General features: G+C 37.4%; 1 protein-coding gene across 1 annotated transcript in view; it reads right to left on the bottom strand.

Moving 5' to 3' along the window:
• The window catches only part of Vwde (von Willebrand factor D and EGF domains), a 69,672-nt gene that overhangs the window by 9,060 nt on the left and 33,173 nt on the right, over nt 1-27,439 (bottom strand). The window contains 14 exon segments of the mRNA XM_055612562.1: nt 1,067-1,207; nt 2,190-2,285; nt 2,369-2,464; nt 4,152-4,715; nt 7,473-7,610; nt 10,219-10,438; nt 11,374-11,624; nt 13,620-13,734; nt 14,699-14,803; nt 15,033-15,188; nt 20,087-20,223; nt 21,844-22,787; nt 22,934-23,142; nt 26,183-26,456. Of these exon segments, the coding sequence (XP_055468537.1) occupies nt 1,067-1,207; nt 2,190-2,285; nt 2,369-2,464; nt 4,152-4,715; nt 7,473-7,610; nt 10,219-10,438; nt 11,374-11,624; nt 13,620-13,734; nt 14,699-14,803; nt 15,033-15,188; nt 20,087-20,223; nt 21,844-22,787; nt 22,934-23,142; nt 26,183-26,456 (3,446 nt within the window).

The raw sequence follows: 27,439 nt of genomic DNA on the forward strand, positions 1-27,439 counted from the left end.
GACAGATTTAACTCATGACTTTCATGTACTTCTAGTATTAAATTTGATCACAGAGAAAGACCAGGATGATTCATCCTCTGGCTTAGATGTATTCCAGATCTTTTTTTTTTTTTTTACTTCTTTTTTTAATAAATTAATTACAGCTTATTTACTTTGTATCCCAGCTGTAGCCACCTCCCTCATTCCCTCCCAATCCCTCCCTCTCTCCCTCATCTCCTCCCTGCCCCTCTCTAAGTCCACTGATAGGGGAGGTGCTCCTCCCCTTCCATCTGACCCTAGTTTTTATCAGGTCTCATCAGGACTGATTTCATTGTCCTCCTCTGTGGCAAAGCAAGGCAGCTCCTCCCTCAGGCATGGGGTGGGGTGGGGTGGGGGTTGATCAAAGAGCCAGCCACTGAATTCATGTCAGAGACAGTCCCTGTTCCCCTTACTGGGGAACCCACTTAGATGCTGAGCTGTCATAGTCTGAGCAGGAGTTTTAGGTTATATCCATGCATGGTCCTTGGTTGGAGAATCAGTGTCAGAAAAGACCCCTGTGTCCAGATATATTTGGTCCTTGTGGCACTCCCGTCCTCTCCAGGTCTTACTAACTCCCCCTTCTTTCATATGATTCCCTGCTATCTTATGCTCAGTTATTATCTTGCCTACAGAGATGGAGAAAGTAGAAAATTATTAGTACTGAACAAGAATTAGTTATTTGGGGAAATTGTTAGTAACTGGAGAACATAATCAGAGATAGATTAAATAAAAATGAACTTATAAGGAAATGCATAAGTCTGATTTTCACTATTTCTAAGAATGAGATGTTACAATTCAGGAGAAAACTTCTTTATTTTATTTTATTTTATTTTATTTTATTTTATTTTATTTTTTGAGACAGTTTCACTATATATAGTTCACACAGCTCCTGAACCTGTGACTCTCCTCTCTCAGCCTCCCAATACTCAGATTACAGCCACACCTACCTAAACCTCTTTACCTCAGTTCTGGGAACTCTGGTTTCCTTAGGGCACCAATATTATGTAGGAATGGATTTGTTTACTTAGCATGAAAGCCATCAAGTCACCAAGGAGATGTTTATTATAACAGACTACAAGAGAGCTTTACTTACGTGTCTCACACCTTGGTCCTACAAAGCCATAAGCACAAGTGCAGAGATTGCCAGGCAAGCACGTGCCCCCATGTTGGCAAGGAGGGCTGCAGTGATCTGCAGACACAGATATTATTAAGTCGGGTTTCAACAATCACTATGCATGCAGGTATAGCGGCAATAAAGCCACACTGTAAGAACAATTTAGGGGAAACTTCTTTTTTACTGTTTTCCCTACTCTTCTGTGATCCGCTACATGAATTCACAGCACCAAAGCACTCAGCAAACAGTGCCATATTATGGTTTATACATGAAAACTACAAAACACAATGTAGGTGTGTGAAAGGCTTATAAAAATGTTGGTTAACTGGATGAAAGACGGAGACAGAGTTTCTCTGTGTAGTGTTGGCTGTCCTAGACTCACTTTGTAGACCAGGCTCATCAAGAACTCACAGAGATCTGTCTGCTTCTGCGTCCCTGAATGCCGGGATTACAGGCATGCACTACTGTACTGCAGATATACTTTTGAGATCACCTTTTACATTTTTTTTTACCTCATACCCTTGAGCTTTGCATTTAACACAAAAGTAATTTAAATAATTAACTTTTCCCAAATACCTATATCTCAAAAAAAAAAAAAAAAAAAAAAAAAAACGAAAGAATTTCAAAAACAATTACTCTTTGGGGCTATGATTTCTGAAGTTTGAGTGTTTAAAATTTCAAAGTTAGGGGCCGGAGAGATGGCTTAACAGTCAAGAGCCACTGGCTGCTTTCCGGATAACCAGGACCCAGATCTTGCAGTATACTCTCAACAGCTTACAGTCCTCTGTGAATCTAGTAGAAGGGCTATGACACTCTATTCTGGCCTCCACTGGCATTGTAAGCATGTGGTGCCCAAACATATATCCAGGAAAAATACCTATACAGCTAATTTCTTTTTAAATTAAAAACAAAAACCCTCTAAGAAAAATTATTGTGAATAATTTTAAAACTGTGAGCTTTTACCCCAGCAATGATGAGCACTCAGTTGCACCAAATATTTTCAAGGCAATAACACTGTCTTTAGTTCCATGTTTGAGACAAGAATTGGAATTTTCACCTTTGTCACAGGTAGCTCCACCATGCCCCGGAGGACATTCACAGATGTTAGGCTTAATGCATTTTCCATGTTTTTTGCAAACAGGTTGACAGATGGCTACATAAAAATAAAGCCCATGGCTTAGAAATATTGATTATCAAATGAAATTTATTATACAAACTAATGAATCATCTACCTACCAGTTTGGCAGTTGGAACCCGTGTAACCAGGTTTACATTTGCATATGTTTGGGGCAACACATTCCCTGTTTCTTCCACACGAGTGTCTACAAAATGCTGCAAAATTCAAGGAAGAGAGCCTGAATTGTAGCTACATTATATATAAACATGTATATATGTATAATATATGCACACACATATATATAGACATATATTGCAGATTTAAAGTTTTCTTTTTATTTGTTTGGGTTTTAGTGGTGGTGATGGTGGTGGTGGTGGTGGCTTTTTTTGAGACAGTGTGTCTCTGTGTAGCCCTGGCTGTCCTGGAACTTGCTCTGTAGACAATGCTGCCCTCAAACCTACAGAGATCCACCTGAGTCCCAAGTGCTGGGATTAAAGACATATGCCACTGCCCAACCAAAACTTATGTATTTATTTATTTCTCTCTCTCTCTCTCTCTCTCTCTCTCTCTCTGTCTTTATTTATTTATTAAATTTTACATATTTCATTTTGTGAGTGCTTGGCTACATGCAGTGCCCACAGAGGCCAGCAGAAAACACTGAATCTCCTGGAACTGGAATTAGAGGTGGCTGTGAGTCATCATGTTGGCAGCTGAACCATCTCTCCACCCCCCTTTTCTAAAGTTTCCTGGTGTGAACATTTTAATGAACTACAGCTACTGCATTTACTCATAATTCTTTTCTTTGTACTGGTTTCCTGATTAGAATGATGGAGAAAAATAATTGCTAGACAAAGAAAGAAGTACGTTTGGTGTCAGTTATTCCAGTAGCCCTAGCTCTCAGCGGAGGGAGCAACCAGCTATGCACTCACGTTGTAGTGTGTAACTGCACTTCAGATGCTAGACAGGTAAGTGCTGGTGATCAGACGGGGATGCACCAAATCCCCGAAAGCGAGGTTCTGGGGAGTCAAAAGCTAAAGGCATTAAATTCTCTTGAGCATCTTGAGCCACTCGACATATTCCACTGAGCATCTAATCATTCTCATGTATCCATAATACATGAGTAGCTTCGCTCTTTTGGTTAATCATAAGACATGAAGGTGCTGAGACTTTGTATTTTTGCAGAACAGGAAAGAGAGTTTTTCTCTTTCTTTCTTCTTTTAAAGTTTCTCTTTCTTAGCAAAGCAATAACAGAACAAAGATAAAACACCTGGGAAACAGTTTCTTCATTTTCAGAGCCAAAATTTGTGTTTGTATTAACCAAAAACAGTGGCTATGCAGGGCAAATAGGAAAACGATACTTGTAAAATTGAAATGACAGAAAAAAATGTTGAAATGTCAAATGTGTTGGAGGAACTACAGAAAATCTGAGTTCATGAAAATAAGCAGGTATGCCAGAATTAGTAATTTGAAGTGTTAAAAAACAACTGGGCACTGAGAAGAACCTCGGACCCAAAACTGTTCAGGTTTGTGTTTACAGGTGTGACTCGTCTCTTTAGCTGCTTGATAACAGATAACCAGGCCCACAGAGACCTGCTCTTTCATCTGTACAAATGGAAAACAGCATTCAATATGTGAGGTTGTTATAGATATATGATGGTTAAACAGAATGTTGCTATAAAACTTAGACTAGAGCAGGTAAAACTGCATTATTAGCACATATTCCGTAATGATACTTTGTAACACTAACAGAATTTTAGAAAGATATTCCAAAAACCCACTTTTTCCAAAATGTATTAAACTAGACAGAAAGAATAGAAATGATCAGAGGAGGATAGCTTCTGAGTTACTTAAACTTAAGCCAGTTAGTTTTCATTGTATGGGTTGAAAACAATTTCACAATACCTCTGCATTTGATACCATCTCCATAATACCCAAAGGGGCAGCGTCCACATTTGAAGTGACCACCAGTGGTTGGCACACAGGAAACACCCAGGAAACAAGATGAATCTGTGCAATTTGATCTTTTCGCTGATCCAAGCTTTTCTGGCAATGTAGTGATTGCTGTGGTAGCCAATGATGTAAGCTCACGCCCAGTAAAATTTTGCAACTGTTTGCTAGTATGAGCATTATTTCCTCCTGTCATTGTCTGAAGAGTGCTCTGGACAGGCTCTCTTACGTGACCGAAAGAACCGTTAGGACTGATCTTTAAGAAACTACCATTGTGTGCAGGAATTTCTAGCTCATCAACAGTAAGATTTGTACTGAGAACGTGATCGACATACTCATTAACTGGACTGTGATGAGAAACGCCTTTCTTTGCATTATCCATTTGAGCTGTAACTGACTTTGTTGACAAGGGAGAGGTGCCTCTTGAGTTTAAGAACTCGTTGGAAGTTGTTTCAGGACTCTGAGTAAAACTTGAACTCGTTAATAAATGCTTCTTCGATGATGGTTGAAAACTCAAATCTAAACAACAAAAAGATAAACACAAACACTCATCAGAATGCTTATCAATGTTATACTCTACCCATATGTTGATGCTGAGTTATTTATTCCTTTATGTGGGGTTTCTAACAAGTACAACTAAGACTCAGAAAGTAATAAAAAGCATCATAGTGTTCAAGGACTGTGCAACCTATACAGAAAGTTAGCTAGTTTGAAAGCTATGGAATATTCACTAATACACTTCCCCAAATTTCCCTCTGTTCATTTTTCTATAATATATACCCGAAGATTCAGGAGATCAGCATGAAAAATAATATATTTCAAGTTGCCTCGTATAGCCCTTAGGTTATCTTTCTAAAGTGAAAATAACTGAGGTACAACTTGTTAGTCTTAAGGAAAACAATTAGGAGGTACTCTGTATTAGACTTGAACCAAAAGTGTGACTTGTTGGGGACATGTTGATGTATTGGCCTAACATGGTTCTGTTTTTGGCAGTTTTGCAGTTCTCTTCTTCAATAATACTTTTATCAGACCTCATGACAACCATAGTTTTGTAGTAGAGTCATTTTAAAGCTCTGTTTCAACTGTAAATCAGTACATGGGACATATCAGAGTTAAACTGTTGCAAACCAAACCTAATGAGTTATAATCTAGAAGCGATAAGTCTACTTTGACTTAATTCTTTGTAAATTAGGTCAATGACACAGTTAAGATGTTTGTTTTCCCACAAATCCTCAGATAGAGAATGAGTTGGGTACCTGAAAATTCATCTGTAAAATGGTGAATTCTAAACTTGGCAGTGTTTGGAGAGACTGCCTTTGTAAAAGGAATTCTGGTTACACGAGGTGAGAAAAGTGGATCCCTGATCTAAGCCTAGGAGGAGGTACCAGGAAAGCACACACAGAAGAAAGACCTAGTGAAGACACTGCTGTCTAACAGCAAAAAAGACAGTTTCCCTGAAGCCAACCAAACTGCACTCTTGCTCTTGAAATTCCCCAGTTTAGAATTAGAAGAAAATGTATTTCCACTGACTGAGTCATTCCACCCTTAGGATTCTGTTGTGGCCTTCTAAACGGACTATAGATCTTATTTGCGCAATCAAGTTAATTTGGTTCACCAGCGTTTTCTTGCAAAATATTTTTCACACAATTGATTCAGATTTGATTCTTTCCCCTACCAGTTAGCAATAATCTCAACAAAGATCACTGTATGTTATGTCATTGTATGTTCTTCAACGTGTTTGTCTATATAAAAATAAATAGCTACTGACAACTGGGAGTTAATTTATGGAAACAAGACTCTTCATTAACATACACAAATGGCAGACAATCTTCAGAACATTTTATTTAGTCGCTCATGGGCAACATGATTTTGTTCAAATTTACTTTCTTTATAAATTTAATTGAGAAACTCAGTGGCTCTCTTCTTTTGGAAAAAAAAAAGCCATTAGTCATAGAGAGGAAAGTATATTAAAAAACACAACTTAGATCAAATGCTGAGAGCTGAGGGGCAGTCTCCTTATGCTAGCATAAATGCTAATAATCACCAACAAGACTCAGTGAAGACTGCTTTGCCTATTGGGCTAACTAGCTGTATGTTAACTTGACACAAGCTCGGATCATTGGAGAGGAGAGAACCTCAACTGAGAAAAAGCTTCCATAAGATCAGACTATAGGCTAGCCTGTAAAACATGTTTTTAAAAAATAGTGAATAATGCAAGGCGGCACAGCCCTTGGTAGGTGGTGCCATCCCTGGGCTGGTGGCCCTGGATTCTATAAGAACACAGGTTGTAGAAGCCATGAGGAGCAAGCCAGTAAGCAGAACCCCTCCATAAGTCTGTGTCAGCTTCTGCCCCAAGGTTCCTGCCCTGTTTGTGTTCCTACCCTGAGTTCCTTCTATGATTAACAGGGATGTGGAAGTATAAGCCAAATAAACCCTTTCCTCTCCAAGTTTCTATGGTCACAGAGTTTCATCACAGTAACTAAGACACCTGTTTTTCTGTAATATAAGCCTGACAATTGTAGAGATTGTCAAAGAAAAGAACATATTTTGTGGGGTTTTGTCAAAGAAAAGAACATATTTTGTGGTGCTTCATACGACCCTTATCTTTCTACAAAATAAAAATTCCCTGGAGATAATTATTTTAGTCTCATGGGAAACAAATGGGAGGATGGACAGGTTTTCTCACTTGTTGCCTCGACGTATAGGCCCACCATGATATAAAGATTGGGTGGTCAATATCCCATCAAAAGAGGATCGTTATCCACTTAATTGGAATACATATATAGTTCTTTAATGCTGTCTCACTTTTAAAATATTGATGGCCCTCAGATTCTCGTGTGCCCCTTTCTCTAAAATACCTTTCTCCTTGGATAATAACCATCAGAGTTCATCTCTAACTGAGCCCTTTATCTTGACCTTCAAATAGTCTTCTCATTCTTTCTCTCTCCATGCCTCTATTACGGTCTTCCATTATCCTTCCTGGCATGGGTAGTAGCCTTCCTGATGCCCTGTGTAGTCCTCTTGTGTGCCACTCAGGCACCTCTATCAAAATATACAGGAGTATTCAAAAATCTACATTTTTAGCACCATGGGGCTACTAATCACATTTCTTGCTACCCCACGCTAATCTATTAAGTGGGAGGGCACATGTGACATGCTGCTGTGTCCTCTGCATCTAACTCGACATGTAACACGTGAGTAAAAGAAAATGCAGTTGAGCGACTGAATTAGATACATGCAGCACAAAACACAGCAGTAGCAAGCAGGAGATTTTACCATGACATGTTTTTCCATCACCATGAAATCCTTTTGGACATGGACCACAGTGATAGGAGCCAAACATATTGAGGCACTCCACACCTGGGAAACAAGGCCAGGACTCGCACTCATCAACATCTCTCTCACAGTTCTTGCCTATAGAAAACATAAACCAATAGTTCAAATTATTTAATTTGAAATGCATTATATGCCTAAAATCCCATTGTTTGATTCCTTATACCCTAGTTTTATACTGTTGAATATTTAGAATGAACTTAGTACATAGACCAGGTTGGCCTGGAACTAGCTGTGTAGCTCGGGTTAAACTAAAATGTGTGATACTCCTGCCTCCAGAGTTCTGGGATTGCAAGCATATTCTTCTACTCTTTATTTAACAATACAAACTTCAAGTAAGGAAATATAATTACTATTTACTTTAAAACTACTATAAAATGAAATATAAAATCATTTAGACTTCTTTTAATAGTAAGCTCAAGTCTTCGCACACATAAATTTGCTTTGTTCTATATATGAATAATCTCATCACCATGGAGGGTGAGGGAGGAGGACATTGAGTTGGTCAGCGTAAGTAACATAACCAGATCTGTCTCAAGAAACAGTCTATTAATATTTGAGGTAAGAATTACAGTATAAAATATAATTATATATAACACAATTAAAAAATTTGTCACTTGCTTACACTAAGGATGACTTCTTCAGTCAAATCACTGAACCCTGAAATTTTTTATCTTACTTGTTAAAAAGTCAAGTTTTTCCTCAATAAGATATTTTGAGATAAGGGAGTGCCCTTTCATATGCTTAACATCTTGTTTGAATGAATAAATTCATATTATGAATAGAAAATAGCCCTTGTTATACACATGTCTTTGAGTCAATTATATGGTCTGTAACACAACACAAATGAGATATCTGCATTCACATGTCTGAGTGATAATTTTAAAATAATAAAAGAAAAATAATTTTTCTAACTTGTTCCTCTATGTTAAAACTGATTTATTTCAGAAAAGTCAACTCAATGACTGTATATTAATCTAATAATTGTATCTATATAATGAAGAATTATTCATATAAGACTTTCACATATTTGATAAATTAAAGGCTTGTTATCGTATGTTTATTTCTGGAATCAGACATTCTAGGACAAGTAATGAATTAGTGAATATGCCAGCATGTCATTTGTTTACAACTCTGACTTAAACTAGATTTCTAAGCTAGTAAATTATTAGTAAAGCATTTATTTGTGATAATATTTTATTCTCCTGAAATATTTTTATTATTCTACAATGTATTTCTTTTAAAATGTTTTTCTCTTTTTTTAACAAAATAAAATATAAAAAGATAACACACACACACACACACACACACACACACACACAAAACATCACATGAAAGTTGGACCAACAGAAGCAAATGAGCCTCAAGAGAAGGCACAGGAATCATAGACCCACTCATTCACGCATTCAGGAGTCCCATAACAATACGTCACTAGAAGCTGTAATATATACACAGAGGAGCTTGTGCAGACCTGTGTGGCCCTGTGCTTGCTGCTTCAGCCTTTGTAAGTTCATGCCAGCTTTGCTCAGCTGATTTAGAGAGCCTTGGTCTCCCGATCTCTTCTATCCTCTCTGGCTTCCACCCTTTCTGCCTCCTCTTTCATGGGGTTCCCTGATTTATATTTCAACATCAACACACTGAAATGTATTTTTAGTTACCAAATAAATGTGGAAATGCCTATAAACATGAAGTTGAGTTTTCTTGATTACTGTCAGAATTATAAAATGGAGAAAATTGCAAGAATATATGAAAGTAAAATGGCAAAAGTATCTTAAAGTAACTCACAATTAAAAATAATCAGAGTATCGGTCTCAGAAAAGACCTTTGTGCCCAGAACCTTTGGTTCTGTTTCTCTCCTTGTGGAGCTCCTGTCCTCTCCAGGTCCCACTATCTCCCCTTTCTTTCATAGGATTCCTTGCACTCCGCCCAAAGTTTGGTTAAGAGTCCCAGCATCTGCTTTGATACACAGCTGGGTAGAGTCTTTCAGAGGCCCTCTGTGGTAGGCTCCTGTGTTGTTTTCTCTTCTCTTCTTCCAATGTCCATCCCATTTGTCTTTCTGAGTGAGGATTGATCATCTTATTCAGGAATCTCCTTCTTGCTTAGCTTCTTTAGGTGTACGGATTTTAGTATGTTTATCCTATTCATGGATATGACCTAGAACCCCTGCTCAGATATAGCCCATGGCAGGTCAGTATCCAAGTAGATTCCCTAATAAGGGGAACAGGGACTGTCTCTGACATGAACTCAGTGGCTGGCTCTTTGATCACCTCCCCTGGAGGGGGAAACAGCCTTGCCAGACCACAGAGGAGGACAATGCAGCCAGTCCTGATAAGACCTGATAAGCTAGGGTCAGATGGAAGAGGAGGAGGACCTCCTCTATAAGTGGACTTGGAGAGGGGAATGGGTGGAGAGAAAGGAGGGGGGATTGGGAGGGAATGAGGAAGGAGCTACAGCTGGGATACAAAGTGAATAAACTATAATATGAAAAATAAAAATTTAAATAAAAATACTAAAACAAAATCAGAGGATGTGAGCACTGTTTATGTCTGTGATATTTTTTTGCCAGACTTTTAAAATATGCATTAAAATCTTAACAGCATAGATTTGCATGGTTCCACAAAAGAATATTCCAAGGAGATTTTTTTTTTCTAATTCATTCACATTTAGTTCGTAAGGAACCCAAACTGACCTGTGAACTCAGGAGGACAGTCACAGGAGTAACTGTGTAATTCTCTAATGCACTTGCCAAGACCACAAGGGTTTGACTGGCACCCACTGGCATCAACTTCACAAAGACTGCCATGGAAACCAGGCAAGCAGAGGCACAGGTATGCTCCACTTCCAGGAGGAAATTTTCTATCAGACACACATGATCCACCGTTCAAGCAGTCACAAGACTTCACAGTCACCTACAAAAGATAAAAAAAACGATAAATGCTTTATTTGGATAAAATTATGCTCAGTTATTGCTGCATGAAATCATGACAGGCATGAAGGCTTATGTACCTGTCTAATCAAATTATGTATCTCTGCAAAATGCTTGTTTAAAAAATTATGTCCACTTTCATGAGCAAGGCTAAAATATGGGTACTAGGGGGAATACTTCTAAAAATGTTTTAAGTATTAAGATATTTTTATTTTTTAATTTTTAAAATAGGGCTTATTTAGCTCAAAGTGACCTTGGACATGTAGTCCTCCTTCCTCATCTTCCCAAGGACATGTATTTTTAGATAACACCATACTTTGAATAGAATCATTGGTTTTATAATACAAACAGGACACTAGGAAACAAAATCAGTCAGCCACCCCTCTTATCTTCAACTTAAGAGCAAACAAGAGCATCAATTACCAGGCTAATATGACCAAACTCAATCACCTTTCATCACACGTGAAAGTGTGAAAATGTGAATACTAAACTTCAAGCACACATGCAGGTCACAAGCAGTTTATAATAATTCAAGCCTCATGAGTAACATACTATGTATATCAATAAAGGAAAATTGCCAGTTGGTTGTTTCATGTTTCTAATTCAGCATTCAAGACTCTTTCATTGGAAGAAAAAAGGTACTGTTATCTCTCTTATTTTAATCAGGAAGTGGGAGGGAGGGAGATCCTCACCCGTGTCTGTCAAGTACAGATTAAACCGTCAGCTATTAATTTAGACCCATGCTTCGGGACTTAAGGGTGTCTCTAAGACACTATGGTGTGACAAGCAACAGTCAAACATGGAACATTTAATGACTTTATTGCTGTTTGAAATTAAGACTATGCCTTGTGCTAGGATTTAAAATAAAGTGGTTGTCTTTGTAAAAGATAGCAATATTTTGGTAATTATAACTATGACCTCCATTATGACTGTAGTTTCAGCCTCACAGTCATCCTTAAGATGGAGAATGAATTTCTGAGGAGTCTGTGACTCTGTTTTCCATGTCAGAAGTCCTTTAGAGGAAATGCCTGCTCCATCAGGACCAGAATCCAGTGTAAAATGTATCTCAGAGCCTTCCGGATCCCAGGCTGTGAGCTGGTATTCAAAGTCTTCCCCATAAAATGCCTGTAATTTGTCTTGCAGAATTTGGATCACAGGAGGCTTATTATCTGTAACAGAGAAAGCATTTCACCTTGTACTTGTGTAAAAATGGAAAGAAGCATGAGAAGAGTGATTCTGGTAGTTTCTACAGGGTCAAGTGTCTAGTAAGGACTTAATTCTGCTAAACGTTCTATTAGCTGTCCTTTTGTTTTGTTTTGTTTTGCTGTGATTTTTGTTTTGTTTTGGTTTTTGTGTGTTTTTTGTTTGGGTTTTTTGGTGTTTTTGTTTGTTTTGTTTCCTAAACCTGTATTCCATTCTTTATAAATGTAAAAGTAACTGTAAGGGTCAGGGCCAGTTTTGCCAGGCAAGTCTGTAAGTACTTTGCATACTGCATAAAACATACAGGTAGCTTTGCACTCTTCAGGTGGAAGGCACCTCTCTGTTGTCTAAAACAACTTTTTGTTGACCATATCACTGCTTGAGGATCCTGGGAAGTCCTGGACTTTCTCACTCATCTGTGTGCCCTCTCTCTTTCATTCTCACTTTCTCTCTGTACACCTCCCTTGCTTCCTGTGATTACACCACTCATCCAAATGCTAAGCCTTCTTCACTCCACCTACTTCCCCAGTTGTAACAATTGGGAGTGAACAGTCAGACCAAACTCCTGTTCTCTGAGCTCCTTCCAGTGGCCAAGCTCACACACATGCCGTAGCGCAGCTGCATCAAGCGTAGGGACTGATCTTTATATACTTAGAAAACATTCTAAAATATACGTTATACTGTCTTATGTTTTAACACGTGCACTCCCTTTGCGTGCTAACTAAACAACTTTCTTATGACATCTGGGTTACAAGCGTACACATGAGACGCTGATGCCCAGAGGCCCCAGATTCAGCTCCCAATTTGTCCCTGAACATGTCTGAAAGAAGCTTCACTAATGACCTTATTGCTCTCCTCCTCCTCGAGGCTTATTTTATATCATTGAACACGATGGCTTATTCGCAAATCAGTCGTACTATAGCCATTAAAAGAAAGACTCCAACTCAGAAGGTCGTCTCATTTTCTTGATCACTTTCACCACATTCTCTCAAATATTTATTGGCTTTGGCTAACATTCTGTAAATCTTGTTCCTAAGCAGTGAATATGACAAATTATCTAACAAAGCAATGGAATTTACATATACATTGACATGTGAATATAAAGTTTTATTACTTACAGATAAAGTTACATAGGCTTTGAAAATTATGTCTTGTTACATATTACTTATTAATCTGTATAGCTAACCTGATCATCACATAAGGAAAGAACACAGATACACATATGAAATTATGTAGTGCTTGAGAAAGTTTAAAAGTTATGTCTTGTGTCCACAATTTGTGGTACCATTTGAACAGTGAATCCTGCATTTATCTGTATACAGGATTATATTCATAGAATCATAGAAAAAGACTTATTGAAAAGCACTTATAGAGTACTGAGTCTAACTATCTTTAACAAACGATAAATTCATGTCTGTTGAAATTGAAATAGCTAAATTCCTTGCCATAAAACTGAACAAAGTAAAGTTAGACATAGAAAACAGGGTATCCCTGATTTGAGAATTCCCATTTCTTTCTTTCATGAACAATTTAATTATCATTTCATTAGTAAATACTAAAATATATACCTTATAACCTATTACAGTAAGATGATATAAATTATTATATATAGTCACATATCACTTAACATGAGAATAAGTTGTAAGAAATGCATCACTAACCAGTTTTATCATTCTAATCATCATGAAGTGTTTGGTCACAAATTAAGATAGCTATGAAATCACTTGATGATATAAACACATGTTAAGCTTATTATTAGCCAAAATGTTGTTAATTGATGTTCAGGATAACGTATAAAAACATAGTCTTGTCTTTTGTTTCCTTGAAAAAAAATATGAAGTAATGAGAGATACTAAATTAAATACATTGTTCATCTCTCTGAAGTACATTAGTATTAGTTATGCCTAAAAATCACCTTAAAACTTTGTAATAAGAAATAGGAAAAATAATAAAGAATGACTTACTGTCTAAAACTGCCCATGTAGAATTTGAAACTTGGGGTTTACAAATCAAACAAGAACTGATAGGATTTTTATCCCCTTCAGTGTAGCAGAGACCATCAATCACACAAACATTATCCTATTGGAATTTGAGAAAATAAAGTATCAAAAAGACATCTTATGCTTAATATACAGAAACTAGAAACAGAAATACATATCTCATATATTTGGATTTGGAGATAGTTTCATAAACTCATGAGTACATCTTTAAAAACAAACTATTCATTGTATGTAAAAAGCAATAGAACTCACTAACTTGGAAGAATGAGAAAATATAGGGAAGCCATGAAATACAATAGCATAGCTTATGAGAAACAGGGAATATGGCCACCATGTTTGTCTTCCAGCTCATCTTGGAAGTGTTTTACCAAGAAAAATGCCTTTTTTTCCTGTACTAGTGTTATGTTCTTTGGTTTTGAAAAGTCGAATGATATTAGCAATATGGTGTCTATGAAGTTATCAGTTCTAAAGGAAGCCCCTTAAATAACCAAACAAAAAATAAAACCAGAAACCAACTAAAAATGATAAAAGCATTAGATTTATATTATAAACTCTTTTCAAATACAAGCCATTTGCTATAAAAAGAACAAGCTAACCACAAAGAAAAATCTTACTGAACAAAACTATGTACGTAGGAGCACATGAGTGAATGATTTAATATAAAATTTCTTCTCTGAATCTTTAGGAGAAGTACAGTGAAGAGGAGCAGGTTCTCATTTAGCCCAGCCTGACCTCTAGGATGTGACAACCTTAAACTTCTGATCCTCCTGACTCCATTTTCCAAATGCTAGAATTACAAATGTTTGATACTTTAACATGGGTCTTCCTTCAAAGTTTCAGAGATTGCACTTTAAGATGTTAAAAGAAGAAACATCTTCCTTATTACACAACAAGAGTTAAAGGAAGTTCATTTATTTTAATTAGACTAACAGGAATGTGAATTTTTTCATATCATTGTGGCATAAGGTTAGGAAGGGTACAATAATATGGTGAAGACATGTGAATATATGTATTACATGCTATGAACAAGCAAAGATCTATACCTTCACAGTGCATGAGTCATCTCCATAGGAACCACAAGCTTGACAAGTGCCATTATATATGATCATTATCTTGGGATTACTGAATGCATAACCATCATTAGATACCTGTGTGATACAGTTCTAGAATAAGATTATTTCTTCTAAATGTTGCCTCATCAACTCCTTATGAAATTTCATTTATGTGGAAGACATCTTTTAAAAAATTTATTTATTTATTACAATTTATTCACTTTGTATCCCTGCTGTAGCACCCTCCCTAGTCTCCTCCTAGTCCCACCCACTCTCCTCCTTCTCCCCCTATGCCCTTTCCCTGGTGATGTCTTTCATTGGTTACCTTCAGTTGCAACTTTGCCAAGGGTTTCTCCGCCATCAGATCCATGGCATCAGAATGCTGGCCATCTGTGAGCAGCCGACAGTCAACCACTCTGCTATTTTGAAACACTGTCTCTGTGTAGACGCTTTCTCCAAGTACCCATTTACTGCCATCATACTGAACGTGTAATGAAAAGTTTAAAAAAAAGTAAGTTTTATTCAGCATAGTAGAAAAGTTTAACAGTAATTTGGTAATTAAAAAATAAGAGCAATCTTTCTCTCAAAGTGTACATTACTGAAAGGTTCAATTAAAAAAGTTGCCAAGGTGGGCCATGTATAATGACTCACCACACAATGGATTTCAGAGCAAGAGGGAAAGCAAGGGAGTGCATAGTTGGCACATGGTGAATGGATGTTTTTATGTCGCAATTCCCACAGTCATCTCCATAGAACACTGTTCCACTATGTTGTTACCCACTAGGCTTTGACCCTTTACTGGTCCAAAGGAATAACTAAGATGGGTCAGTGTTTCAACTATTTGAAAAATTTTACCCCTATGACATAGGCTTTGGGGCCAGACTACCCATAATAGTATGAAACTATAGAGTGGTGGCTATGTTTTTTTTTTTTTTTAATAAAGTTAATATAACAATGAAGCCTGAAAAGAATAGTAGGACTGAAACCAGATATGAACATATGTAATTGTGCACATACTAATTTTTCATGGTGTCCAAGACCCAAGTAAATTAAAACAGAGAACATACTATGTTCAGTAAAAATGTGTCATTTTGTTTAAGAAAGTTTATGTTATTTGAGTAGAATTCTAGCCTGTTTGTCGTACTTAATGCCAGTGAAATGTCATGTTTAAGCTACACCTTGGGTGTAATTTTACAGTGTTGTAAATGTCTTGGTGTACAAAGAGCAAAGGCAGAATGATTTTCTGAGTACTGAAAACTATATTGAAATCTAGAAGGCAATATTTTGCTGGCAATATCTGAATTCATATTTATAAAAATGCATATAGATTGCACAATGGTTTTCATACATGTAGCCTTGGTAATACAAGTTAACAGTGACCCAGCATTATAGGTCAGCAGAAAAGGGGAAAGAGAGAAATCACCCAGTTTGTGTGGAATGAAGCCTACTTAGTGTGGAAGACTAGGTGATGGACAGCGTGCAGTTGTGGAGCTATCTATAGTCACGGAGGAGCAGTCTATTATAGCGGATCTGACAGTGGGTTTCTCTATCAAAAGAATGATTAGAATGTCTCAAGGTTGTCCTGATAGCTGTGCTTAAAACATGCAAGTTCTCTTGTTTTCCTGTGTCAATCCAGTTTGCAGCCAACAATTGGCCTTTAAGATATGGGTTCTACCCTTCCATGAAAAGGTTAACCCAAAGTGATGAATATGATACTTTATATTCAGTGTTTTGTGAGGGCTTATTACATGTATGTTCTTCTTAATTTAAATAGTTTAATATTTGAGAATCTCATACATGTGTACTGTATTTAAACCATATCTATCCAATCCCAATTGGTCAGAACTGTTCACACATTCACAGCAGCTACTGATATTCTGATGAGGGAATATGTAACAGAAAAAAACATAGAATGTATAATTTTGCTGTGATCACTGAGATTGAAGTAAGGTATAATACAAAAGAATTCCCGAGTCTAATCTAGTCGAGAAAGGCTTCAGAGGACGGGGTCATATTTTTCTTACTCGAGGATAAATGGTGCTTCTGTTAGGATACCAGAAACTGAAACAGGAAGAGGGGAATCCAACATGGCTGAAGAGACCAGTATTTGAAAAGCAAGGAGGCACAAAACATCATGGTCTGTAGTAGAGAATGAAGATGAGAGGGATATTTAGGCTGCCCACAGAAGGAGACAAAATCTAGGTCAGAAAGAGACCTCTGTTTACAGGATTACTGCTTGGACTTAATACTATGGAGCAGGAGCTAAAAAGCTGGACTTGGTGTTTAGAGAAAATAGTAAAAGAAATGATGAGGTAGGTAGATTTCTAGACTAATACTTGTTCAAAATTATTACTGTAACAGTAGAAAGGAGCTGTAAGCTGTGATATTCTGTTCTTTACATAACATTGGAGATGTGTTTATGTGTGCTTTTGTACAAAAGAAACATAGTGAGAATTAACTAGAAAAAAATGACACATATGTATGGAGAGAATACAATAAAAATATCAGGACAATAGAAAAGATAATAAAAATGTGGATAATGTAGAAGAGAAAAGGTGAACAATTCTCTATAAATACCTTTCAACAGATCAAAATTTTAGAATTATGATAATATTTAGATACTGTCTAAATAATTTCAATTCAACTCAACTAGAATGCATAAGAAACTCAAAAAGAAATATCAGCATTTAAACTAATTGCACTACAATGAAATGTATAAATGCTATGAACAGGAAGTCAAAGAAAGTAGCGTGCATCCTAATGGGAACATCATTTGCTGTTATATACTATATGGTTTTATAAGTTTTCTTTTCCATGGCAGGGGATAAAATATCTGAAAACATATGCATGCGCAAAGAATGACAAAATAGACACGTATTGGGAATGATGAGAACTGTTTTTCACTTGTGAATGAAAAAGAAACAAATAAAAAAAGGAGACTAGAGTGAACCCTGTGCCATTTCATTATCAGAGACATTGCTGTCAGTTGTTGAAGATGGTAGATTAGATAGAGGCTAAGAAAATAGATAAAGATGGTGAATGTAGATGAGAGATACATAGAGGATAGAGAGATGTATAGATGTTTGAGGTGTATGTGTGCATGCTCTATCGATTGAGAGGTCTTAAAAGCAGTAACTAGCCTGTAATAAATAATGAAACCAGGAGAAGACATTAGCTTAGTGGAAACTTGGTACCATCAACCCAAGTGAAGCCTAAGGCTTTTGGCAAATCCTAAAAGACTAGTATTGCATGATTTTAAAATTGTGTCAAATTTCTCTTGATAAAAGTGAATTTAGAAAGCCTTTAAAATGCACTGTGGACAGATTTTATGTTCAGATTTTAAGATTAGGCATAGCTAAGTCTTTTGTTTTTCAATGCCAAGTTGACAGCCTTATAAATGTATACGTGCAAGTAAATGGATGTTTATTTGATTATTCATATGTAACAATAACAATTTAAAGATGAGAGACCATGTGCATCGAGAATTTTGATTGCTTTAAAAACACAGAAATGTTATGTGAATATATTTTTGTTTTAATCCCAGGTGTGGGATATGGGGCTACTTCACATTGTCTACAGCAGCAGACTATGATTTGTCTCATGCTCTGGCAGGGGTTTGATTTTGCCAGCTGAAGATAATTCATGTTTGAAATTCTAGGGACTCTTCAGAGGCTATATAAATGCCAGAGCCCTAAGGGAGACAACAGCTGCTGCTGCCCATGCTGCCCTGCTGCCCGTGCTGCCCGTGCTGCCCGTGCTGCCCGTGCTGCCCGTGCTGCCCGTGCTGCTCCTGCTCTGTTGCTGGTTGCTGACTGGAGATATCCTTATGACGAGGATCAAATTTGCCTTCAGGAACTTGACACCCCCAAATCAGCAAAAAGTTGTCTAACAATATTGATGCCCCCTTTCCCCTCTAACCTTCCCTCTCTCCTATCTACTCTTGGGAGGTTGGAAGAGATAGGGGTAGTGTAGGGAAATAGGAAAAAAGAACCCAATAAAGTAGCCAAAAGTCTGGCTAACAGCATGAATTTGAGAAAGAGAGGGGCACATAGGAAAGATTAGATAGAGAAGATGGAGTTAAAGCAGTGTAACTATGTTTAATTTTTTTTTTTGAAATTAGCAGAGATTGATTCAACTTCAATATAATGTAAATATTTGCTACTCAGGCCAACTTTGAATTTGGCAACTCAGTTTCTTTCTTTTCCTTCTGCAGCTAAGTATAATATTTAGGGAATTCCAAAATTCCCTGTCAGATGCTTGGAAGTCACAACACACAAAGTAAGCACTTTCTTGGAACTCCTTTCCAAGAAAATACAAATTTGTAAAATTCTCTTTTGTTCAATTACTCACTGATGGCATAATCTCATATTATCAAACCTGCCACATATCTACTCTCCACTGATACTGAAATCCTATGCACACCACGATGCAATGAGTATATTTTTGCATAATTACACATGAAAAATATATGCAAAAATTATTTCCTCAGGAAATTTTTATCACATCCTCCCTTCACTTCAGCTTAGAGATAAAGAATGCAAAAATATAATTGACTATTTTAAGTTTTCAACTTGTTCAAGTGAACATCTAAATTTTAAAACATGTCCTTACCTTAAGTGAAAATTTTACTTAAAGAAAAGAAATATCATACATTTCACAAAATAACATAAAATTACAGGAGCTCACATTCAAACGGAATGACTTTTCTGCTTTTGTAATCTTGAGAAACAAATAAACGATGGAGGAGGGGCTGGATATTTTAAAGTCAGAAACCCATAGAGAGGGAGGTGTGAACAATGATCGCAATTGTCCACACTTCTGCTATGTAAGGGCGAATGGTCAGGGATCTCCATTGCCTACACTCCATGCCAGACATCTTGGCTGAAATCCATCTCTACCCATTGTGGTTTGCAGCTCAAGAAAGGTGGGTGCTTCTGCATAGCAAGCTTGATATCTTTTAGTTTTTATTAATCATGACTGAAAATCAGTTCCCAACGTCTTAAAAAAAAAGGTGTAAAATACTTAGTAATGTTCAATGGGTAGTTTTTCTAGAGGAACGGCTTGGCCGTTTTTCTGTAACTCTTGGTGGGCTGAACCCCCTAAAATCGTGTTGTTGCCTGATAGACAGAATTAACCTAAAGAAGTCTGACACTTGCACGCCTTTAATCCCAGCACCTGAGCGGCAGAGTCAGGTGGATCTCTGAGTTCAGGGCTAACCTGTACTACAAAGTGGGTTCCAGGACATCCACAGCTACATAGAGAAACCCTGTCTCAAAAACAAACAACAACAAAAACAAAAAAAACAAGGCAACAACAGAAGCGGTCATAAACCCAGTCATCGTAAACGCTGCACCCGGAAGCCTGCACTTCTCGTTTTACCTCCAGTTTAGTAACTTCACACTTGACAGATGGTGAATCTTTGAAGCCCTGACCAAAAACTCTCACTGTGACACAATTCTGCTTCTGGACATCACAGAATCCAGCGTTTTCTAGCTCTGTAATTTCAGGAGATATGTCTTTAGGAAAAAAAAAAAAAAAAAAGGACATGCATTGTGAATTACAGGAAAAAAAACCACTGTATAATTATTTTGAAGGTCTAAATTAAATGCATAGTTCAAATAACATTTCAAACTATACACAAACCTTGTTTATAGTAATTAACCAGTCAAACACCTCATAATCTTGTTTTTAGAAAGAGGTATTGTTGGGGAGGAAGGGATTGGGAGGGGAGGAGGGATGGAACTAGAGGGAGGATACAAAGTAAATAAAGTGTAAATAAAAATAAAATAAAATAAAAAAGAGGTATTGTTAACTGTCAAAAGAAACACATTGTCATAACAGATAACACTTAAACATATATTTCACTGATATTTCAGTAATATTTGTTATCATTTAAGGGCAGATGTTAATAAGTCACTACTGTCCTAAAATGCATCTTGGTTTTGCCACATCAGTTTATGCCAAATAGATGGACAGCAGGTAAAATATGCTTCAATAATACAATAGTTTAGTAGCAGTGCAATATTCATGCTTCAAAACTCATTTTAGTGTTATAAAAATTTATCAAAGTATATAAGCACTTCTATTCCAGTATTGTCCATATTTTTGTTGTCCCATGAACATAACTATGAGTTTATTAATTATTGACAGGCAATATCTCTGTTAGAACTCATAATTAACTGAATTTTATATGGCCCTTCTTCTGGGTGTGGTCTTAGTGATCACATCTTACAGGAATTGGTAATATCTGCTTGTTAAAATGGACGTGAAACAGCAGCCGTTTGTCTTAGGTAAAGCCGAAGTGAACTTATCAGCTAGCCTTATGGACAAATCATAAGCCTATGTCCTCAGGCTTCTCAAAATCCTCATGAAAAAAAAATTGTATTAGTTTATCCTCTTACATTTGTAACAAGTGTCTATTTACTGATGTATTTGCATTATATGGGGCATAGGAATAAACTAAATAAAGCCTCCATATAGCTTAAATTTATCATAGAAGGACAAAGATTGTTTACAAAGTGAAAAAAAACATAAGTGTATTAATATATGTTTTCAGTACGAGAATTTATATTACCTATTGGAGATTTAAAAATGTTTTCAGTATAGAAAAATTTATATTAACTATTGTAGATTAAAAAATATGGGGCTGAATATATAAACTAAAAATAAATTTTAAAAAGAATATATAAATTAAAAAAAATCTGGGGTTGTGTGAGAAAAACTACTAGGAATTTTCTAACTTAATACTGAGACGTAAGAGCTCCCAAAATAGGCTTAAGAAAAAAAAAAAAAAACATTTTAAGTAGATTAGTATACTGAGTAAAGCAACGTAAAAAAGTGCTGAAAATATATTAAATATGTAGTCTAGGCAAATGGTTATTGTCTGCAGACAGAAGCACCGATGGTGTGCAAAGGCACTGTGGCTGGGTGGGCCTGGCATTTTCAAGGAACACCAACAGAGATGAAAGCGGCTGGACAGATCAACAGCTTCCAGAAAGAGGCCACAAACAGTAGGGTGCCAGACAGGCAGTTACGGGGATGTCAGCTTTGACTTTGGGGAGAAATCATTAAAACATTAACTAATATGTTTTCACTGTAGACTTAATAAACACTAAGGACTCAGGGCATTTGCGTACCGAATGAATGACTGCAGTCAGAGGAGCTGTAGCCCGGGAAACACGCACAGCCCCACTCCACACACCGCCCGTGTCCGCTGCACAAATTGGGGCATCTTAACACTTGGAGAATGCCTCCTATTGACTTCCTGTAGCCTTCACTGTAGTGTTTTCCTTCTTCTAAAACCCGCCTCTCACATTCATTTTCTAACAGGGCCACCCCGGCTTCTGCCCAGCTCACGTCGTCCTTCAACAGAATATCCTTCACACACATGTCCGTAACGTGGTTTAGCATCCTGCCAAGGAACGGGAGACAGAGCCTTCCGATGCTGGAGTTGGCGAGAGTCTGCTCGCAGAGGGCCCAGCTGCTGAGCTCAGTGAGGCCCGATGCTGTGGGCCATGAGGGGACGAACTCCTGCTGGCTGACCTCAGTGTGGTCCTCAGGGAAAAAATAAGAAAGCTCTTCCAGGTTGGCTTGTCCAAGACTCTGGAAAGAAAGCTTGGGAAGAAAATCCTTTAAGTTTTGTCGTTTCCATCTGTTTTGTAGATTCCTCCTCATTAACTGGCCCCGCGAGTGCCTCTCGCTGCTCAAACGGTTTGGTGGATCCTCATTCCCAGGATGCTGTAAATTTAACTCCAGTTTTGTTAGGTTTGTGTGGGCATTTTCTGGTAGTAAGAAATTCAAATTATTTTCTTCCTCGGCTACACGAGTGCTTACTTTTCCAAGAAGAGCTTCTGAACTGATGTATTCAGAGGTGATGTCTAGGTCTGGTATCAAGGAAGAAGACTGGATGTGCTTTATGTCTTTGCAGCTGGAAGCCATCTCTAAGTGAGATCTGCTGTCCAGATGGTTAGCGAGCCCATGCTGCAAGGCGGTACCCAACCAGCACCCACAGTAAGATGGTTTCGCCGGAAACTGCGGGGAAGCTGGGATTTTGTCAAACATGCTTCTCCCTGGTAAAAGTCTTCCAGATGAAAAACAGGATAGTAATTTGAACAAGAACATTTTCCCCACTAATATATTGTGAGAGGGTAAAATATTGAGTAGCCACTGCTTACGCTTCATAGTAACAACAACAACAACAAAAATGAACAATAACATAATTCTCACCTCCATTCATTGATAAAAGCAATATAACTGTTGACGTTGTGGTCAATTTTGATCCCATTCTTGTCGTGGAAATCGTTTTCTGGGTTTTCATCGAAGGTGCCACAGAGCCCCAACGTGCTTCTGTAGTCCACACTAGGAGCTCTGAGTGTTATACTCATACCCCACACACTGAGGTCAGCCCGGATGAACGCTCCAGAGGAAAACCAAATCTGAAAGCAGACAAACCCAGACTCTGACTTCAGTTAAGAAAAGAGTGACATTTAATATATATAAGAAAGGTCCTTTTCTATACATATGTTATGGGTTTAGGAATAGCCACTCACTGACCACTCAGATACCAGACTGAACTCAACAAATGCTTATTGAACACTAAACAGGAACTTGCCAGCGCCATAATATGAACTCGGGAGCCAGACTATGACATCTGTCTGCTCCTAAAGCAGGTTTTTTATACAATTCCTAACCAGGTAAAAGTTAGGTAATGATACTGTAGCCAGGTGTAGGAAATAAACCACAACTAAGTAACAACCAGGTAACACAAACACAACCAGGTATCCAGGTGTAGAAAGCAACACTACATCATTTCGGCTAGTTAGACAAAGTGTTTCTAACTGACCTTTAATTTGATTGGTTTCACAGTTGGGGGACTTCACAGAACACTGAGGTAACAAAGTATACAATGTTTGAGTAATGAAACCATAGAGACATACTTGGAGGCAAAATGGCTTCTGATATGCTAAAGGTTATAGCAGGTGTTATCACAGGAGCCATAGTTTTGCTAAGAAATAAAGGAGGTCTCAACAGAGGGGCTATAGAATTTAACCAGGTTACAGCAATACAAAGAATAAAACACTTTTTTTTTTTTACATGAAGACTTTCATTTACTATTATATTTAAAAGAAATCCATTTTTACGTTATGCTGATTTGAAACTTGGTCACAATTTCAATTCTTATTTTGCAATTTTTAATTAATTATTATTATTATTTATTACAATTTATTCACTTTGTATCCCAGCTGTGGTCCCTTTCCTCATCTCCTCCCAATCCCACACTCCCTCCCTCTTCTCCCTCTATGCCCATCCCCTAATCCACTGATAGGGGAGGTCCTCCTCCCCTTCCCTCTGACCCTAGCCTGTCAGGTCTCATCAGGACTGGCTGCATTTCTTCCTCTTTATTTGTCTCTTTGTGTGCATGGCTATTTTGCCAGCATGTATGCCTGTGCACCATGTGTGTGTGTCTGGTCTTTTTTTTTAAATTTAATTTATTTTTTTTTATTATTAGTTACATTTTATTAACCCTGTATCTCAGCTGTATCCCACTCCCTTATTCCCTCCCATTCCCACCCTCCCTCCCACATCAAGAGGATGGACATCAGAAGAAAAAGAAAATAGGAAACAACCTTGGAACCTGCTACAGAGGGCCTCTGAAAGCCAGAAGAAAACAGGAAACAACCTTGAAACCTACCACAGAGGGCCTCTGAAAGCTTCTGCAGTATAGACTGTCAAAGCAGATGCTGAGCCTGATGGCCAACTGATGGGCAGAGTGAATGGAATTTTATGTAAGAAGTGGGAAATAGTAAGAGCTGGAGGGGACGGGAACTCCACAAGGAGAGCAACAGAACAAGATAATTTGAACACAGGGAACTTCCCAGAAAATCATACTCCAACCAAGGACTATTTGTGGAGATAACCTAGAACTCCTGCACAGATGTAGCCCATGGCAGTTCAGTGTCCAAGTGGGTTACATAGTAATGGGAAGAGGGACTGCCTCTGACATAATCTGATTGGCCTGCTCGTTGATCACTTCCCCCTGAGGGGGGAGCAGCCTTACCAGGCCACAGTAGAGGACAATGCAGCCACTTTTGATGAGAACTGATAGACTAAGATCAGAAAGGAGAGGAGAACCTCCCCTATCAGTGGACTTGGGGAGTGGCATGCATGCAGAAAGAGGAGGGAGGGTGGGATCGGGAGGGGAGGAGGGAGGGGCTTATGGGGGGATACAAAACAAATAAAGTATAATTAATAAAAAAAGAACTTTTGATGAAGTCACATATAAATAGAGTCCCTCAGAAAGACTATTTTTTTTCCATTACCATTATTTCCACTGGCCAGATTATATGAAGAGTAGTGCTATTTATTCATTTGATTACTGATGAGGCATTTCAATATTTTGTTGATTACTTGTACATTTAGACTCATTTTCCAGTGTTATTTCTTTGTGAATTGTCTATTTATTTTTATATTTGTATTTACTTTTGACAGAGCCTATGATGGAACAGGCTCTTCTTGAGCTCGTCATTGCCTTGCCTAGGCTTCAAAGTGTCGGGACAACAGGTATGTGTCACACACCTTTTGCCTTTTGATGTTGTTCATGTCTACAATTGTCTGCTGGTTATATATGTATAAGAGATATACGTATACACATATACATATAACCAGATATACAAATGCTTTATATATTTACTGTGTTATACATGTAGAAAACATTTTTTCTAATTCCTGACTCAAATTTTGGCTTTGGATGACAGAATTCAGATAAAAAATGATTTGTTTGTAAATTACTGTTTAGCAAATGTTATACAAGCACAATTCATTGAAAATTATTATTTAAATTTGAATATATTTACCAAGAATTTACTTTTTTAAAGATGAAAATGTGTGAACATGACATTAAGATATGAATATTTTGCTCATTGATGTGAAATAGTATCTTTAAAAAGGTTAAAGATAAAAATATTTATAAAATGAAATTTGGGGCCTTTTGTCTGTCTTTCTTATATCTACTGGCTTCTTACTGAAGTAATAACAGAACATATTTATTTTAAAAAACTGCTTAGATAGTCCTGAATATGAATTTTCAGTGTCATTTTAACTAATATACATTTATTAGACAGTCCCAAATAGTTTTATGAATAATACACAAAAGTTTAATATTAAAATATTTTAAAAGAACAATTTAGATATGTTAAGGATATGTTTCATTTTGAAAAATAGATTAAAATACAAGCTTTCTTCCAATACCTGAGTCAATATAAAGCTATTTTCTTTCATTTTTTTACATTCTCATACACACATACATATATAATGCATTTTGATCATCTTCATCCATTACCTTACAAAGCTATTTTCTTCAGCAAACTAATATCAAAACATAGTACTGCCTAATTTGTAAGGTTGAATAGAAATCCATCCAAAATTATAAGAAGGAAAACTATTTCTAATATTAAATTTATACCTCTGTTCACATACCGTGACTTTTCTTCCCAAATAAGCTTCAGTTATTCTGATATTGTTTGATGATGAATTTTGGCTCTTTACGGATAAATGCGGTGGGGATTCATGTAATTGGCTGCTGCACATGTCAAAGGTAACAATGTCCCCTTCTTCTTTTGCAACAAAGCCACAGTTACATGACACCGGATAGTGAAGGCTCCCACAGTCCTGCTGACGTATGTGGATTTCAAAATCCCGCGACATACTTTTATAAAGCACAAATGTTCCAGTCTTGAAGTTATCATATGCCCTAGTGCGAACAAAGGTCAGCTATATTAAGAATCAGGATAACATGTTATTATACCACAACTGTAATATTAAAACGTTCTTAAATGTATGTATAAGCAGGCGATGTGTTTTGATCTGAGAATAAGAAATTTGTATTTTCAGCACCTTTAATGGTCTGAAGGTTGATTTCTGTCTGCGAATGACTCAAAGTGACCACGAATGCGTTAACTCTTTTTTTTTTTTTCTGAGAATTATTATAATAAAATTTTATTAGGTAATAGTTTTATTAACATTTTTTTAAATTTTTTTTTATTTTATTTTTCTTTTTAGTTACATTTTGTTAACTCTGTGTCCCAGCTGTATCCCGCTCCTTCATTCCCTCCCCAACCCCACACTCCCTCCCTGGTCTCCTCCCTGCCCCTTTCCAAGTCCCCTGATAGGGGAGGACCTCCTCCCCTTTCATCTGACCCTGTTTTATCAGGTATCTTCAGGGCTGGCTGCAAAGTCCTCCTCTGTGGCCTAACAGACTGCTCCTCCCCCGGGGGGGGGGGTGTCAAACAGCCTGCCCTTGAGATCCTGTTAGAAATAGTCCGTGTTCCCCTTACTTTGGAAAACTACTTGGTTACTGAGCTACCACCGGCCACATCCGAGCAGAAGTTCTAGGTTATATCCATAGATGGTCCTTGGTTGAGTGTCAGTCTCAGAAAAGACCCTGTGCCCAGATATATTTGGTCCTTGTAGAGCTCCTATCCTTTCCAGATCATACTAACTTCCCTTCTTTCATATGATTCCCTGCACTCTGCCGAGGGTTTGGTTATGAGTCTTAGTGTCTGCTTTGAAACACTGCTAGGTAGAGTCTTTCAGATGCCTTTTGTGGTAGACTCCTGTCATAAGTTCAATGCACATCCCATTTGTCTTTCTAAATGAGGATTAATCACCTTCGCCTGTGTCCACTTTCTTGATTATCTTCTTTAGGTGTGTAGATTTCATTATGTTTATCATATC

This window comes from Psammomys obesus, unplaced genomic scaffold (assembly GCF_907164565.1).
Source record: "Psammomys obesus unplaced genomic scaffold, mPsaObe1.curated_primary_1811, whole genome shotgun sequence".
NCBI classification, from domain to species: Eukaryota; Metazoa; Chordata; class Mammalia; order Rodentia; family Muridae; genus Psammomys; species Psammomys obesus.